The sequence below is a fragment of the Medicago truncatula genome, chromosome 8 (assembly GCF_003473485.1).
Source record: "Medicago truncatula cultivar Jemalong A17 chromosome 8, MtrunA17r5.0-ANR, whole genome shotgun sequence".
NCBI lineage: Eukaryota > Viridiplantae > Streptophyta > Magnoliopsida > Fabales > Fabaceae > Medicago > Medicago truncatula.
The window spans coordinates 47,198,664-47,213,414 of NC_053049.1; the positions used below are offsets into that span (position 1 = coordinate 47,198,664).

The 14,751-nt window shown below is 32.3% G+C and overlaps 2 protein-coding genes across 2 annotated transcripts; both read left to right on the forward strand.

Annotated features, from left to right (window-relative positions):
* The first annotated feature begins 3,092 nt into the window (after positions 1-3,092).
* On the forward strand, positions 3,093-4,099 carry LOC11415745 (uncharacterized). The gene is made up of 2 exons (XM_003630653.4): positions 3,093-3,572; positions 3,696-4,099. Exons 1-2 carry the CDS (start codon positions 3,307-3,309, stop codon positions 3,901-3,903), a joined length of 474 nt encoding a protein of 157 aa, XP_003630701.1. The 5' UTR covers positions 3,093-3,306; the 3' UTR covers positions 3,904-4,099.
* Positions 4,100-10,668: 6,569 nt separating this feature from the next.
* LOC11426492 (probable pectinesterase 53) lies at positions 10,669-13,698 on the forward strand. The gene is made up of 5 exons (XM_003630655.4): positions 10,669-11,530; positions 11,882-12,077; positions 12,162-12,368; positions 12,447-12,682; positions 13,325-13,698. The coding sequence occupies exons 1-5, from the start codon at positions 11,178-11,180 to the stop codon at positions 13,476-13,478; spliced, it is 1,146 nt and encodes a 381-aa protein (XP_003630703.1). The 5' UTR covers positions 10,669-11,177; the 3' UTR covers positions 13,479-13,698.
* Positions 13,699-14,751: the final 1,053 nt, after the last annotated feature.

Below are 14,751 nucleotides of genomic sequence, written 5' to 3' on the forward strand. Positions count from 1 at the left end.
GCTATAGAAAAATGATGTAAATGTTTCTATTATGTTATTTGGGTGGCGACACCGTCCTTTAGATTGCTTGGACGCTGGACGTTATAGATGTTTTTATCTTGCTTCTTATTTTTGGTAAAATATTGTCTTTGAACTTTGTTGTTGTTCCTTCACACACCTTGTGCTTAAAGAAGCATCTTTTGTCGTTTAATATAAGTTCCATTTTGGTTTGTTAAAATAAAAATAAAAATAAAGATAACACTTTGTATTTACATTTTTTTTAGCAAAACACTCCGTATTTACATGATAATAAATAATACATATTACATATATACCCTTTTTAAATTTGCAATAAAATGTTTAATTAAGTTCATAAAAAAATAACTATTTTTTACATCAAATAATAATAGAATGAAAAAAAAGTCTATTGAATCATAATATGAAAATAAAGAACCATGTCAATATAATTATGTTTAGATCCCAAAAAAAAAAATTATGTGTAGGTAGCAATAAATAATAATGGATCTTGCGAGAGTAAAAAAGAAATATACTGGATCTTGCGATTAACAAAAGGATAATGTTTTATGTACACATTTTTTTCCATACATACATTGTACCATTCCATGTGAGAGTGTGTGAGAGACAATACATGTGAGTTTTTTTGTGTGTGGGGGACCACAAGGACACTTGTCAAAATTGTGTGTGGATGTACAAGTGGTACATGCCACCTAAGGTGGTCTATGTATCACTACTTATATACGTGATGACTTGTGATGCATAAGTCATAACTATAGTACTACCTCCGTCCCTAAATAAATGACCTAGTTGACTCTGACACACATACCAATGCATATGTTTTATCTTTGATATCTTCAATTCTTTACTAAAAAAATTATAAAAATTTAATATTTTAAAAATATTCATCGAGACGAATCCAACAACATCTTACATGATATTATTTATCTTTGTGAATTAGTAGAAAAGTATGGTCAAAGTATATCAAGTCAATAATGTATATTGTCGACTAGGTCATTTATTAAGGGACGGAGGGAGTATTTTTTTTTTTGGCAGAAATGCACAACTTTTTTTTTTTTTTGTTTATTAAAATGCACAACTAAAAATAAACAGGATTCTCAACACTTTATTTATAGAGGAGTGATATTTGTACAACTAATTTTGTACAATCTTTGTGATAGCCATTTTTTCTCTCTTCTTATTGGACAAAATCAATAGAGAGAGAAAGAAAAGGAGAGAGAATAAAAACACATATGGATATGAGAGAGATGATTGTTTCAAAAGTTGTTAAAAAGTGGTTGTACAAATATCATTTCTCTTATTTATATTGGTGTAGCCAAAAAACTAATGAAATTCATTTGGTATATATACGAAGAATATCTCATATACGTGATGACTTGATTTAATACGTAGATAAAAGTGCATGAATACTTCCTTAAAAAAAAGTGCATGATTAATGTTTGGATGAGGGGGCAAACGGTTCAACCAATTGGAATATGCCAACGTATTATAGACCATGAGTTTCCATTTTCATACCCAAGTTCGCATAGCACGTGGGTTGAATACTTTTTCTTTTCATTGACAAAAATTAAAGGCCGGTTGAATACAGTTTGTTTCCTAAGAAAACTGAGTAAACAGAATTTTAGGGATCATGTAAGCATGCAGCGAAGATTTATTCAAAACTAGCTAATAGGATAATCGGTTAGGGTTAGAGCTGTCAAAACGGACCGGCCCGTGGGTTTGGGTCTTAAATATTGAGCCCGAATTTTAATAGGGCTTTTTAGCCCGACCCTAAAAAATCCGGTACCCGTTAGAGCTAGCCCGAACGGGCCGCGGGTAGTCCGCATAACAAAAAAATCCTATAAATTATATATATTTTTCAAATAATTCTTTACTTAGTTGATTATCAAACTAAAAAATAAAAGTGAAAATTCAATGAATTAACACATATGAATGTAATATAAAATTATATTTACTCGTTTAGTTATTTATAATTTGAAAGATCAAATATATAAATATCTATAACTTTTTTAAGGGAAGTAAATATCTATAACCATAACGTATCTAATTTATTTAAAATTGTTATCCTCGCCGTTTTAGTTTACGACTGGTGTACGAAAATGTTTGCAATTTATTTTTGTGCTAGACATTATTTAAACATATTAAAAATTTATTTATAAAAAATCTATAGGAGTATTTTTTTAGTACTTTTTTATATAAAAAAAATGTAATTTTTAATAAGGGCCGGCCCGTTAGCCTACGGCCCGTGCAGGGCGTATATTTCAAGCCCGTTTTTCCAACCGGGCTTTTTGGTCTGACCCGATAAAACCCGAAGCCCGTTTAGGGACGGACCGCCGGTTTTGACAGCTATAGTTAGGGCATTCAATATGAAACTCTTAACATCCTTGTGGCGGCCGTGACAATTCTAGATCGTTTGATCTAAATAAACGGTTGAGAACGTTTATTTGTTTAATCTAATAGCGTAATATAGACCGTCTGATCTCAATTCAATACGAGATAATTTATATTACGTAAAACTATATCAACATACTACAATTCTAAAATTATATCAACATACTATGGGAAATCTGGTCGTAACTTACATAGTTACATATGACATGAAATATTCTAAAATTCTTTAAAGAAAAGGAAACATGCTATAAGTACACTTTTTACCTTAAATGGATTAAACCTATCTTTTCCATATTTTTCTTTATCATATTTTCTTTCAGATTGAAATTTATGATGGATTAGGTTGTCGAATTGGAATACACTTATCTGATATGGCTTTATGAAGCATAGTTATTACTAGTTAGCAAAATGGGTCCACTATTTTCACAAGGCAAAAATAAAAGAGAAGTTAATAATATTAAAAGGGGTGACTCACGATATGGTTGTCATTATTTAGTCCTTATCCTCTATCTTAACAATGTGAGAGATGCTATTTATTTTACACCATATATAACGTGATCTGACTGTGACAAAAATTTAATCAAGATAGAATATTATTAATAATATACGTTATATTTATCTAAAGCCAACTCATATATATATATATATATATATATATATATATATATATATATATATATATATATATTTATGAAAACAAGTAACAACAACATTATCCAAATCTTCATTGATTGGTAAGGTTCTATATATAAGACCACCCAATATTATATGCTTTATCTGTTAAAGTTAACTACTCCATATACATGTAATCATGGCCAATTCCATTTCATAATAGAGGAGACACTTTCTTCCATTTTCTTCTTCTTTAGGTGACAAAGGGCAAAACAAATATTTCTAGAAATGAATGTGAAGGGAATCAAAGATGGTAACAGTAACAAAAATTGGATTGTTAAGCAAGATGTGGATGATGATGATGTAACTGATTCAATTTCGAATGGATCTATTACAGAAGATTCAATGAATTCTATGTGTTCATCTTCTTCATCAGAGTTAGATGATGATCAAGAAGCATCCTCTTCAACTTCTAGTTTGTCATCTTCATCATCATCACATTCAAATGGTCCCTTATATGAACTATCAGAACTTATGAACCATCTCCCTTTGAAGTAAGCAATATATATTTCTCATGCATGATGCATTTTTTTTGCTATATATATAATTTTTATATTCTATATGAATATTTTGTTGTACTTTAATTCAATTCTATATATTTATTGTGACATTTGCAGGAGAGGATTGTCTATGTTTTATCAAGGGAAGGCACAATCTTTTGGTTCTTTAGCTAGAGTGCAGAGTGTAGAAGATCTTTCTAAGAAATTAGAGAGACCAAATTACAGAAACAAAAAGAAATCATGCAAAAGCTTTGGCCGGTACTTGTGCACTCCAAAGGCAACAATATCAAAAAAAAGCTTCAAGAGGAGCTTGTATAATAACTAGAAGAGGGAGTTTCCTTGGAGGGTCTAGATCTTCCTTTGCCGTACAAAAAAACTTTTGAAATTCAATCTTGTAAGAGCTTTTTGTTTCATTTCATGCACAAAAATATTGAGGAAAATTTTGAATCGCTCATATTTTTTGATGAAATGAAATCTTCTTAATTATTATATTACTTATTCTACACGTAGATGATTGATCATGAGTGTCTCCTCACTCTTATGTTTTCCATATGGTGATAGGGTTTCCAGTGTAACTGTTTGGATAAAGGTGGAAATGTTAGTAGTAGTTTGTTTGTTAGGTAGAAGGAAAAGGAAGTAGCACACTGGTTGAATCCTGCACCTCCGGCATAAAACTCGTTCGTAAGCTAGTTTATGCCATCATGAGATCAGATAGATCACAATATATATATATATATATATATATATATATATATATATATATATATATATATATATATATATATGAATCAGCAAATATTTTATATATGTTCAATAAATAATATTGTACTCACACTTCCAAAATATAATAATATCAGGCAAGGATATATATATATATATATAAGTAAAACTGAAGTAGGCATAAAATATTAAGATCAAGATTCCACATAAATCAAGGTTATATTATTAATTAAGACCTAAACTAGTATTCAGCTTCTATATATATGGTGATCTACTCCATCGGTCTCAAAATATAAGTCAGTTTAGCAAAAAAAAATAATATTTTAGAAGTTATTTTACAATATAGATGAAGTTAATATTGTTTTTTCTATTCTCATAAAAAAATTGGTTTTTCTAATCTAACTGTTACTACTATCTTTTTTTAAAATTCATGCTATTTGGAAAATAAGTCATAATTTTTATAAAATCAATAAAATTAACAGTATATGTTAACTCTTGTGTACATCATTTGTTAAAATAAATTATATATATTGGGAGGAAGGGACGATAGTCACCATGTGATTATAAACATGTATTGAATAAGAATTGTTCACATTACATCAGGATTTTAGAGAGTTCATATATATCCTTCCTAGCCTAATCAAAATAAACTAGCAACGTTAAATAAATAAAAATCAAATTAGCTACACAAGGAGAAGTGGAAGAAAAATCGTAAAGGGGTGAAGATAGACTCATCCATGCTTTAATTAATTCTTGTTCTTGAGTCTTTAATCATTAACGGATGCAGACAAAAGACAAAGAGATACATGTTTTAGAGACATAAGGGCTTTTTTTTTAAAGTTTTTTTAAGACATGATCACTAACTCATGTGATTGTGTTTTTTTTTTCTTTACAGCACACATTAATTTTTTTCTTCTAAACTACCATTGCTTTTAAAATTAAGTATCAATCTATTACTCTTGTTGGTCAAGTTGAGAAGTCTCTCCTTCTAAGAGATGCTTCTCAACTGCAAATCATGTTGAAAAGTTACCATAGTTGAGAATTTTCAAAGCAAGTGACTATGATGTGAAAGATTCTAAATAAGGAAATCTCCGTCCAACAATATTTTGAAAAGGTGTGTAAATAGGTTTATCATCTACATTAGATGCAACAAAACAATCAACCACAACTTACGGATATAGATAACCAAAATTTAAGTTAGGTCCTCCTTGAATCTAAAATTTGATAATACAGAATGACCGTTTTATCGATGGTTAAATAAACTTCATTTGTCATGCTGATGTAAATATTATAGAAATAAGACATACAACTTTTATGTTATTATCTAGTAGTGTGCAAGAATTGAAGGTTGCTTTGAGTATAGGAAGAAAGAACATTTCAAAATCCGTTTCAAAAAAATAAAATAAAATAACATTTCAAAATCTTTGTCGATTCTCCACAAAAATAAAAAAGGAACCATTATATAAATTTTGTTAGAGATTGAGAACTGTAAATAGTACTTTGAACTATTTTCATCATTAGATCAATAATAATAATAATAATTCTTCCCAAGTTAGTTCTTTCTTAGATTTCTATTATGGATTCTAGAACTTTCTTCATCATCAATTCACCATGTTCAACAACTTTTTAATGATATCAGAGTTCTTTTGACCTCTGTTGCTCACGTAGGCAGAGCCACATAGAGTTGACGGTGTGCATGTGCACACCCTGAAATTTAAAAAATTATATTTAACCCCCTAACTTAATTCTTTTTGCACCGAGTGGCCAGCTATTTGGACACTCCCTCCTCTGATACATTTTTGTGTTCCTAACTCTAATCTAACACATTTGCAATGTCAAAACGTGACACTTGTTTTGCTAACAACACTAATGATACAAGTAATATAAATCTAGATAGAAAGGATAATTAATTAATACTAATACTAATGATACAAGTAATCTAAATCTAGATAGAAAGGATAATTAATTAATACTATTTGTAAGGTACGTAAAAAATTCAAGTTTCAATTAAGTTTTAATTCATTTAAATATATAATTTTCTTGTGTCTATAAAAAATAATTTGCCATTACAATATATATTTTTTACTTTTATTTTAGTCCATGTAATATTTTTTGTACTTAAATTGATTTCTCTATCTTAAGTAGAACATTTGATTTTAGTACCTCAAATATAAACTATATAAGGCAGAGTATACGACGTTATCCTTTGTTAGTTGCGGGTTGTCGTGGTTACCTTATTTGTTGGCTGATTTGGGAGTACATTGTAGCAAACTTTCAACACAATATTGTGACAACCAGAGTGCGATTAACATCGAAGCTAATCCTTTCCTACATGAAAGGACAAAGCATCTAAAAATTTATTGTCATTTTGTTAGAGAAAAAGTAAAACATTAGAGATTAAATTCATAGTTTATTTTTTAAATTACTTTTTTGGTCAAATATTAGGTCCATATGTAGATCTCAAAAAACCATTTTTGAAATAAAAAAATTGTTGTTTACACTTCAAAAATGTTGAAAAACACCTGAAAATGACCTAAACAACTCTAACTGCAGTTAACTACTGTTCGCTCTTTTGCGGCAGCAATTAGCTGCCGTTCCAAATATACACATGTAAGGTAAAAAAATCCAATGACACTTAATGCCTTAGAGCATGACAATTCTAGAACAACCTTTTCTCTCTGGGTAATTGGGTTAAATGAAGAAGGATTTTTCCAGCTATGCAGGCATGTTAATACTGATTCCTTTGCTAAGAAAAGCCTTACATGTAAGGTTTCTGATCCTTTAAGCTCTTGCTTCACATTGTCAAATGTTTAACTTCTCTAATCAAATCTATGGGGAATTTCCACATCGGACTAGTTTTTCAACTTCAAGAGCCCAGTTTGTTTTCATATACGAGCACCATAAGTTGGAACTTGGAAGCACTACAAGCTGGAGTTGAGTTATACTCTAGAATGAAATTTCATGCTCCACGACACTTAAGTGCCGTTGGATTTTTTTGACCTTGTGTTTATTTGGAACTAACGGTCGACGTGAAAGAGCGAACGGTGGTTAACTATTGTTCAAGTTATTTATGTCATTTTCAGGCTCTTTTGTCATTTAATTTTTTACACCTTCACTTTTCATTAAACGAGTTTAAGTGTAGATTTGGTTCACTTTTGGCATAGTCAAAACTAATTTTGAAAGTCTATAATTGATTTTGGCAAGTTTAACTACTACGAGTAGAATTGATTTTTTTTTCATCATGAATTCTATTTGAAGTTAAAATTTGTATAATTTGATTTTAAAATTGATTTTTATATACAAAATTATAGTTCGGCTCACTTTTTTTACATGAGTCTATCTAAATATAACTCACTTTACATTTAACTCAGAGGCAGAGCCCTTCATGGGCTAGGGTGGATCCACTCAGAAAAATTAAAAAATTATCGACCATAAATATATTTTATGAGATTTTAAACAATTTTATTTCAGTTTTAAGTTTCAGGCGATCCAAATTTCTGTAAAGTGGTGTAGTTGCCTACCCGAAAATTTAAATATTTAAATTATAGGTCTATTTTGCAAAACTTTAAACAATTTTTCAGCATTTTTAGTTTTCGGCAATTTCAAAAGTGGTATACGTGATTTTTGTGATGCTTATACTTGGCATGTCAGTGAAGACGTATAGACCTTCGAATTTGCATGAGTTTCAAATCGTCTGCATATTGTACTGTCAATTGAAAATTCTCTCAGTTAACAGTTGTATTGTATTTTTTTTTTTGGTGTCCAAGGTTAAAACCCTTGACCTTACATATATTATGCATTGTTTTTACCAACTGAGTTAAGCTTACGGGGACTAACAGTCGTATTGTATAAAAAAAAAATTCATCATTTCTAGTAGTTGTAAAATATGTAAGGCTTAAATATGTGTTTCGTCCCTGCAAATAGGGCTCGTTTGAATTTTTGTCCCTACACTTACCAATCCTCCTAAACCTTCCCTGCAATTACTAATCATATCACTTTTGATCCTAATTACATCTAAATGCTTACGTGGCACGTGATTAATGACTTGACAATGATGTGGCGCCATCTGGCTGGGACATAACCTTGCTGACTCAACATTTTGACCTGAAGTGACTCTTTTACCCTTAATGATCCAAGACATAAGTGAAAAGACCATAATGCCCTTGACTTATTTATTCTTTCTTCTTTCTTCCCTCTCTCTTCTTCTCACCCGTTCTTATTTCCTTCACCAACACCAACACCAACACGGGATCTGATTCCATCACCACCACCACCACCAACATCATCGAACTCTTCAATCAACACTTTCTTTGCTATGTTGTCCACTGCTCTCCTCTACTTGCCCTTCTTTCCCTTTCTCGCTCCTCCGCTTTCTCTCTCTAACTTCCTACCAGAGAATCACTCGACCCGATCCATTTTTCCACCATTCATTGTATTCTCTCCGAACCAGAACCAGAAAAACAACATGAAAGGGAGGTGCTTCAGATCTGTGTTGGGAGGACGAAGATAGAGATGACGACGGATGGCGGCGATGGTGACGGCAGGTGGCGCGGTGGTTCGTGAGATCAGATACGAGAGAGTCGTAACGGGAGAGACAAACTGTGAGAGAGGTTGAAGGTGGTGGTTGGGTTTGACGGCGGTGAGCTAGCTTCCGACGGCGACTTCATATGCACTTCCATGTAACCAAAATCTGCTATTCTTCAATTTCAATTTTGGTGGAGCCGTGATTCTGGAATTGGGGTAAGAGTTGTTGTTGCTGGGTTCATTGAAATCCATGGTGTTTGGTGGTGGTGGTGATGGAAGAGAATGAAGAAGAAAGGGGTAGAATGGTCGTTTCACATGTGTGTAGTTTCATTAAGGGCAAAATGGTCATTTCGTGTGTAATTTGGCTAGTCATCCATGTCCTTTTCCAGTCAGATTTCGCCGAAAATTCAAACGAGCCCTATTTGCAGGGACGAAACACATATTTAAATTTAAACCAATATGTACTTATTACAACTTTAGTTTATATTTATACATTATAATTTATTTTAATGGTCCATCCGAACTTTTTTTTCTTCCTCCACCACTGATTTAACTTGTTTTCAGTCAGAATCAATTTTAAAGAATCAACTCAGTGGGAATCAATTTTTGTTTTCGAAAAACCAATCATAAGCTCAGCAAAAAATACGATGATCTGAAAAATAATATTTCATTATGTTGAAAAAAATCATTCACATATAAATTTGAATGCGAAGCTTAGGTCACTGGATTAGCACATAAAACCATCGGCGTGATAGTCTGGACTCTGGTAGGTACAGATGTTGCAATTGCATTATTGGTTGGAATTAGTTGTTTGGACTCATGCATTATCCTTTCATTCACGGATCAATATGTTACTCTTAATTAATAGTTAGTGGACCCTTTAATTAACAATTTCATTACTTTCTCCTTCCCTAAAGCTTATAAGTTATAACCAACTTTCAATTCCATTAATTTTTTTATGAACTTAATTTGCAAGTTGAAACTAGTTTTAATTTTCTTACTCGTGGCATGGATTGAACTGATGAATGAAGGTAATATGCTAGTAGTAATTTGATTTTTAGAGAAAAAGTCTTGACCAATTGAGAAACAGGTGGCTAATCGTTAAGTAAAGTTTGATCTATAATTATTTTATTAAAAAATCGAACTTGAATACAGCCGAAATGATTTTCCCTCTGTTGCGGTACACTAACGCTCCAATAATGCTAATCGGACTAAAGATAATAGTAAAAAAAATTCATCCAAAAATAATTTAAAATATGTTTTAATAACAAATGTTAATAAAAGTTGTTATATCATGTTTTTCTCCTTAGTCCGAGTTTGAACTCAACCGGGATACCCAAAATCCACCAAAAAGAACTTGATATTAGCACTTCTTTACAAATTACAACAATAGAACAAAAAGAAAGCAAAAAGGAAAGTACATTGATGGTTCTTTAGAATGCAAACAAATAGTGGTTACTAATGCTTTGTTGTGAGTTCTTACACATAATTGTAAGTTATATATAATTTATAGCCTCATCTTTGTCTTTTGTCTAGTTACTTCTGGCAAGTCTTCCTTCTCAACCCACGGTGCTTCTCTGAATCACCAACCACTTGAAATTTAAAATTGGGAATTAATCTCAACCATTCCAAGTGTTCAAATAGAAAAACTATATCAACTAAACAACAACAACTTAATTATATATACAAGTATCCAACTATTAGCATGCAGCTCCCGAAAAGTTAGCACTTCGCATAATAATGCATACTAAACATTGCTAACAAGATTCATCCTAACAATATCTTTTCAACGTCATTTTTCTCACTATTTGTAATTTTGTAGATATCACTAGTATACACAACAATTTATAAAGTGGTGAGATCTACGTAAATTTTACTGTGAAATATAGTTTCGTAAAGAGCTTGGAAAGTGAGTGTTATGTTATCCCAACAAGAATACTTTTCACATTCACACACAAGAATAAAGGGACTCACGGGAAGCACCAAAACAAACAAAAAATGACAACAACAAAAGAAAAGTGACATGAACCAAAACAAAAAATATTAAAAGAACAATTTTATGAACAAAAAGTGCAACATGTCCTGTGCCTGTGGTTTAGAATTTAGATTGTTCATCTCTCTTAATTTCTTTGAACATATATCAATAGATGCAATGCACCCGTGACCTATCTATCTATCTCTCTGTAAATGATTCTCTGATTCAGCTTCACTTAATATATGGTCCCACCTGAATAACATAACTTGTATATAAAACCATGACACAAGCCAATTTTTGTATAGTTCCAAATCACATTCTCCACCTACATTTTTCTTTTGTTTGTAACATTCTTTCTTTCTAAGAATAATACTTCAAACATGAATTTCATTTTCTATGTTTTATTACTTCTTCTTGTTCTACAAAATCCCATTGTAACACAATGTCATACAAAGGGACTTCGACCAAAACCTTCTACTGGATTTGGAATGTCTGCCAATATGACCAAAGTCCAAGAATCAGAACAACAATTCATGAAATGGGTGAAATTTGTTGGTGGTCTCAAACATACTGTCTTTAGAACAGCCAAAAATAAGCTTTTTCCTTCTTATACTTTGAACGTTTATAAACATTCAAGTAAAGGAGGATTTTCATCAATTCAAGCAGCCATTGATTCCCTTCCCTTCATTAATTTAGTGAGAGTTGTCATTAAGGTTCATGCAGGGGTTTACACGTAAGTACTTGTGCTATTATACTTTTTTTTTTGTTTTTGTTATTATTCCATTACAATTTTGTCACATTCTGTTTTATGGCCTTGGTTTGTTCATGTGAGAGGTGGGGTTTGGTGTTTTTTTGTTCTAGTTGGAAAGTGATCACAAATTAGTGTCCTTTTTTTGTGATTTAAATGCTTTGATAATTGGTATTTGAGTATAGAAGACTTTGCAGCTAATGAACTATTTATAAACAATTTACAAAATTTTGTGTGTTTACTATTGTAACAAAATTTTAATTACATTTGACATATAAATGATAATCACTTATTTGCTATTTAATTTGTCTTAAAAATAAAAATGTGTATATACAGAGAGAAAGTTAGCATTCCTGCATTAAAATCATTCATAACCATACAAGGAGCAGGTGCAGATAAAACAATTGTTCAATGGGGTGACACTGCTCTAACTCCTAATCCTGGAGCAAAAGGACAGACACTAGGAACTTATGGTTCGGCAACTTTTGCAGTGAATTCACCTTATTTCATTGCTAAGAACATCACATTCAAAGTAAGTAACAAAACAAGCCTCATTTCTATGTTTGTGTTGTTACAAGAAAATTAAGACTGTGAGTGTATGTATGTATGTATACAGAATACTGCTCCAATTCCTAAACCAGGAGCAGTTGGAAAACAAGGAGTGGCATTGAGAATTTCAGCTGATACTGCTATGTTCCTTGGCTGCAAATTCTTAGGGGCACAGGACACACTGTATGATCATATTGGTAGGCACTATTATAAAGATTGTTATATTGAAGGCTCTGTTGATTTCATATTTGGCAATGCTCTCTCTCTTTTTGAGGTAATTAATTAGTTTCATTTTCATTTTCAAGATGAAATCGTTCTAAAAATTTGACTAATGAAGTTGGTAATAACATAGGGGTGTCACGTGCATGCAATAGCACAAAATATAGGAGCACTAACAGCACAAGGAAGGAACAGTTTATTAGAAGACACGGGATTCTCGTTTGTACACTGTAAGGTCACGGGATCAGGAGCACTATACCTTGGAAGGGCTTGGGGTCCCTTTTCTCGGGTTGTCTTTGCTTACACTTACATGGACAATATCATCATTCCCAAAGGATGGTACAATTGGGGTGATCCCAACCGTGAAATGTAAGTTTTTCATTCTCATTCTCATCTTCTTATGTATTCTCTTATATTAATTAAAATATGTTTGCTAAAATCAATAACCTGGTTGCTTTACTACCAACTTTTCCAAGTGACATACGCACAAACTTTGAGACTCAGCAGCATCCATCATCATACTAGAAATGTGAGTAAAAAATGTACCCAAAAATAAAAGGTGTGTGTAAGAATCTCATTTATTGATGGAGTAAGTAAAAGACTATATAGTTTAATTAGGGTAATGTACAACCAGGATGAAAAGAGACCACTACCTTATTTGAATTCCCACTTTAGCAACTCTACATTACATGTGTGTTTGGTGCAAATCCATGTGTTACCTTCCAATACACACACAAACTCACAAAGTGCTAGAAAAATACACTCTGAAGAATAAGAAAATAAGGTAGCACTTTGAATGGAAAAGAATCCTGCCATCAAAACTAATTGTTTTTGTTTGCTTATAAAGTTTTAGAAAAAGGCCTTGGTCCTAAGCTACCTAATTCTAAATTTTGATCAATTCTATATCTTATTTAGCTATAGACACATTGGCATGCGCATGTGAGTGCGTTATAATTTGATGTTGTATTTTTTGTTCTCATTCTATTCTATTGGGTCCACCACCATTATCAGGACTGTATTCTATGGACAATACAAATGCACAGGACCAGGAGCAAGCTATGCAGGGAGGGTAGCATGGTCAAGGGAACTCACTGATGAGGAGGCTAAACCATTTATTTCACTCAATTATGTTGATGGGTCTGAGTGGATTAATTCTTTCTTTTGAATTGAGAGGAAATGAGATTGATTTTCTCATGTGACCAATTTTTTATGTATATATATATATTAAATGAATAAGCTCCATCAATGACAAATTGTAGAAGAGAACCTGACTTCAATTCTTGATGAGACTTTACCTATCCCATACTGAACTCCGGATTCTCATGACTCATTGCATTCATAAATATAGTAGTAAAACTAAAATGCACATAATAGCATTTTCTCAACAACTTGTGTATTGGCGTTTTTTTTAATGGAAAAAGATATTTGTCCTTAATTTTAACTGTACATGTTGGGTCTCTCTGGTGGGATCAGGCTCAGTGAATAAGGGCTTGAGATCGATAAGTTTGGTCCACTAACGTGAGGAACCTAATTAAGCTCTCAATCAACAACACTTTGTTTATTCTTTTTACAAGAGGGAATAATATCATTTCAATAATAAAGATGTGGTCACACTCTAATACGATTGTGAACAATTTTATTGGTTTGTCTTGTAATGAACTTGTGAGAGTTAACTTAAAATCAGGTTTCTGCAGAATCGTGGCACGACGGCAAGGCAACGTGGCACGATGGAGGTTTTAGTTTTTTGGGCAAGGCACTGGAAAAATCGTGGTACGATGGGGTCTCATCGTGGCACGATGGTGCGCTGGCGGATAAAAATAAAACGTATCTTTGGGAGCAGATTTGTTATAGTTTTTTTTTTACAGATTTTAAGCAGATTTGTTATAGATTTTAAGCAGGACTTTTACTATAAATATAGACCTTGTATCATGCTATTTTAGAGAGAGAGAGATAGAGAGAGATAGGGGGGCTGAAACAAGGGTTTAGAAAAGCAACAACAAAACTAGGGTTTGTATAGAGTTTGTCTCTTCGGAACAAACACTAGGGTTTGTGGGTTGATTCACCTTGGGAAACACTATTAGGATTGGAGTCTCTTGGTTACGGGAAGAGATTGGGACTTTGGGTAGAATTAGGCGGGAGACTTATTCTTGTAACCCATTGATTTCTCTTTGTAACGAAACTCATCATATAGTGGATTGGAGGGCTGCTCTCTCCCCCAGACTAGGTCAGATTGGACCGAACTGGGTCAACAAATTTCTTTGTGTTCTTGTTCTTCTTTTGTTCTTCTCGCCGTTGTTTTCTACTTTTGACTTGTATTTATAACTTTCATACACTTTGTTTTGGTTGCTTAATTATCCATTGCTCCACACATCAAGTTGTTATTGGTGTGATTTTTGATCAGATTCACAACAATTGGCGCCCACCGTGGGGCAAGGGTC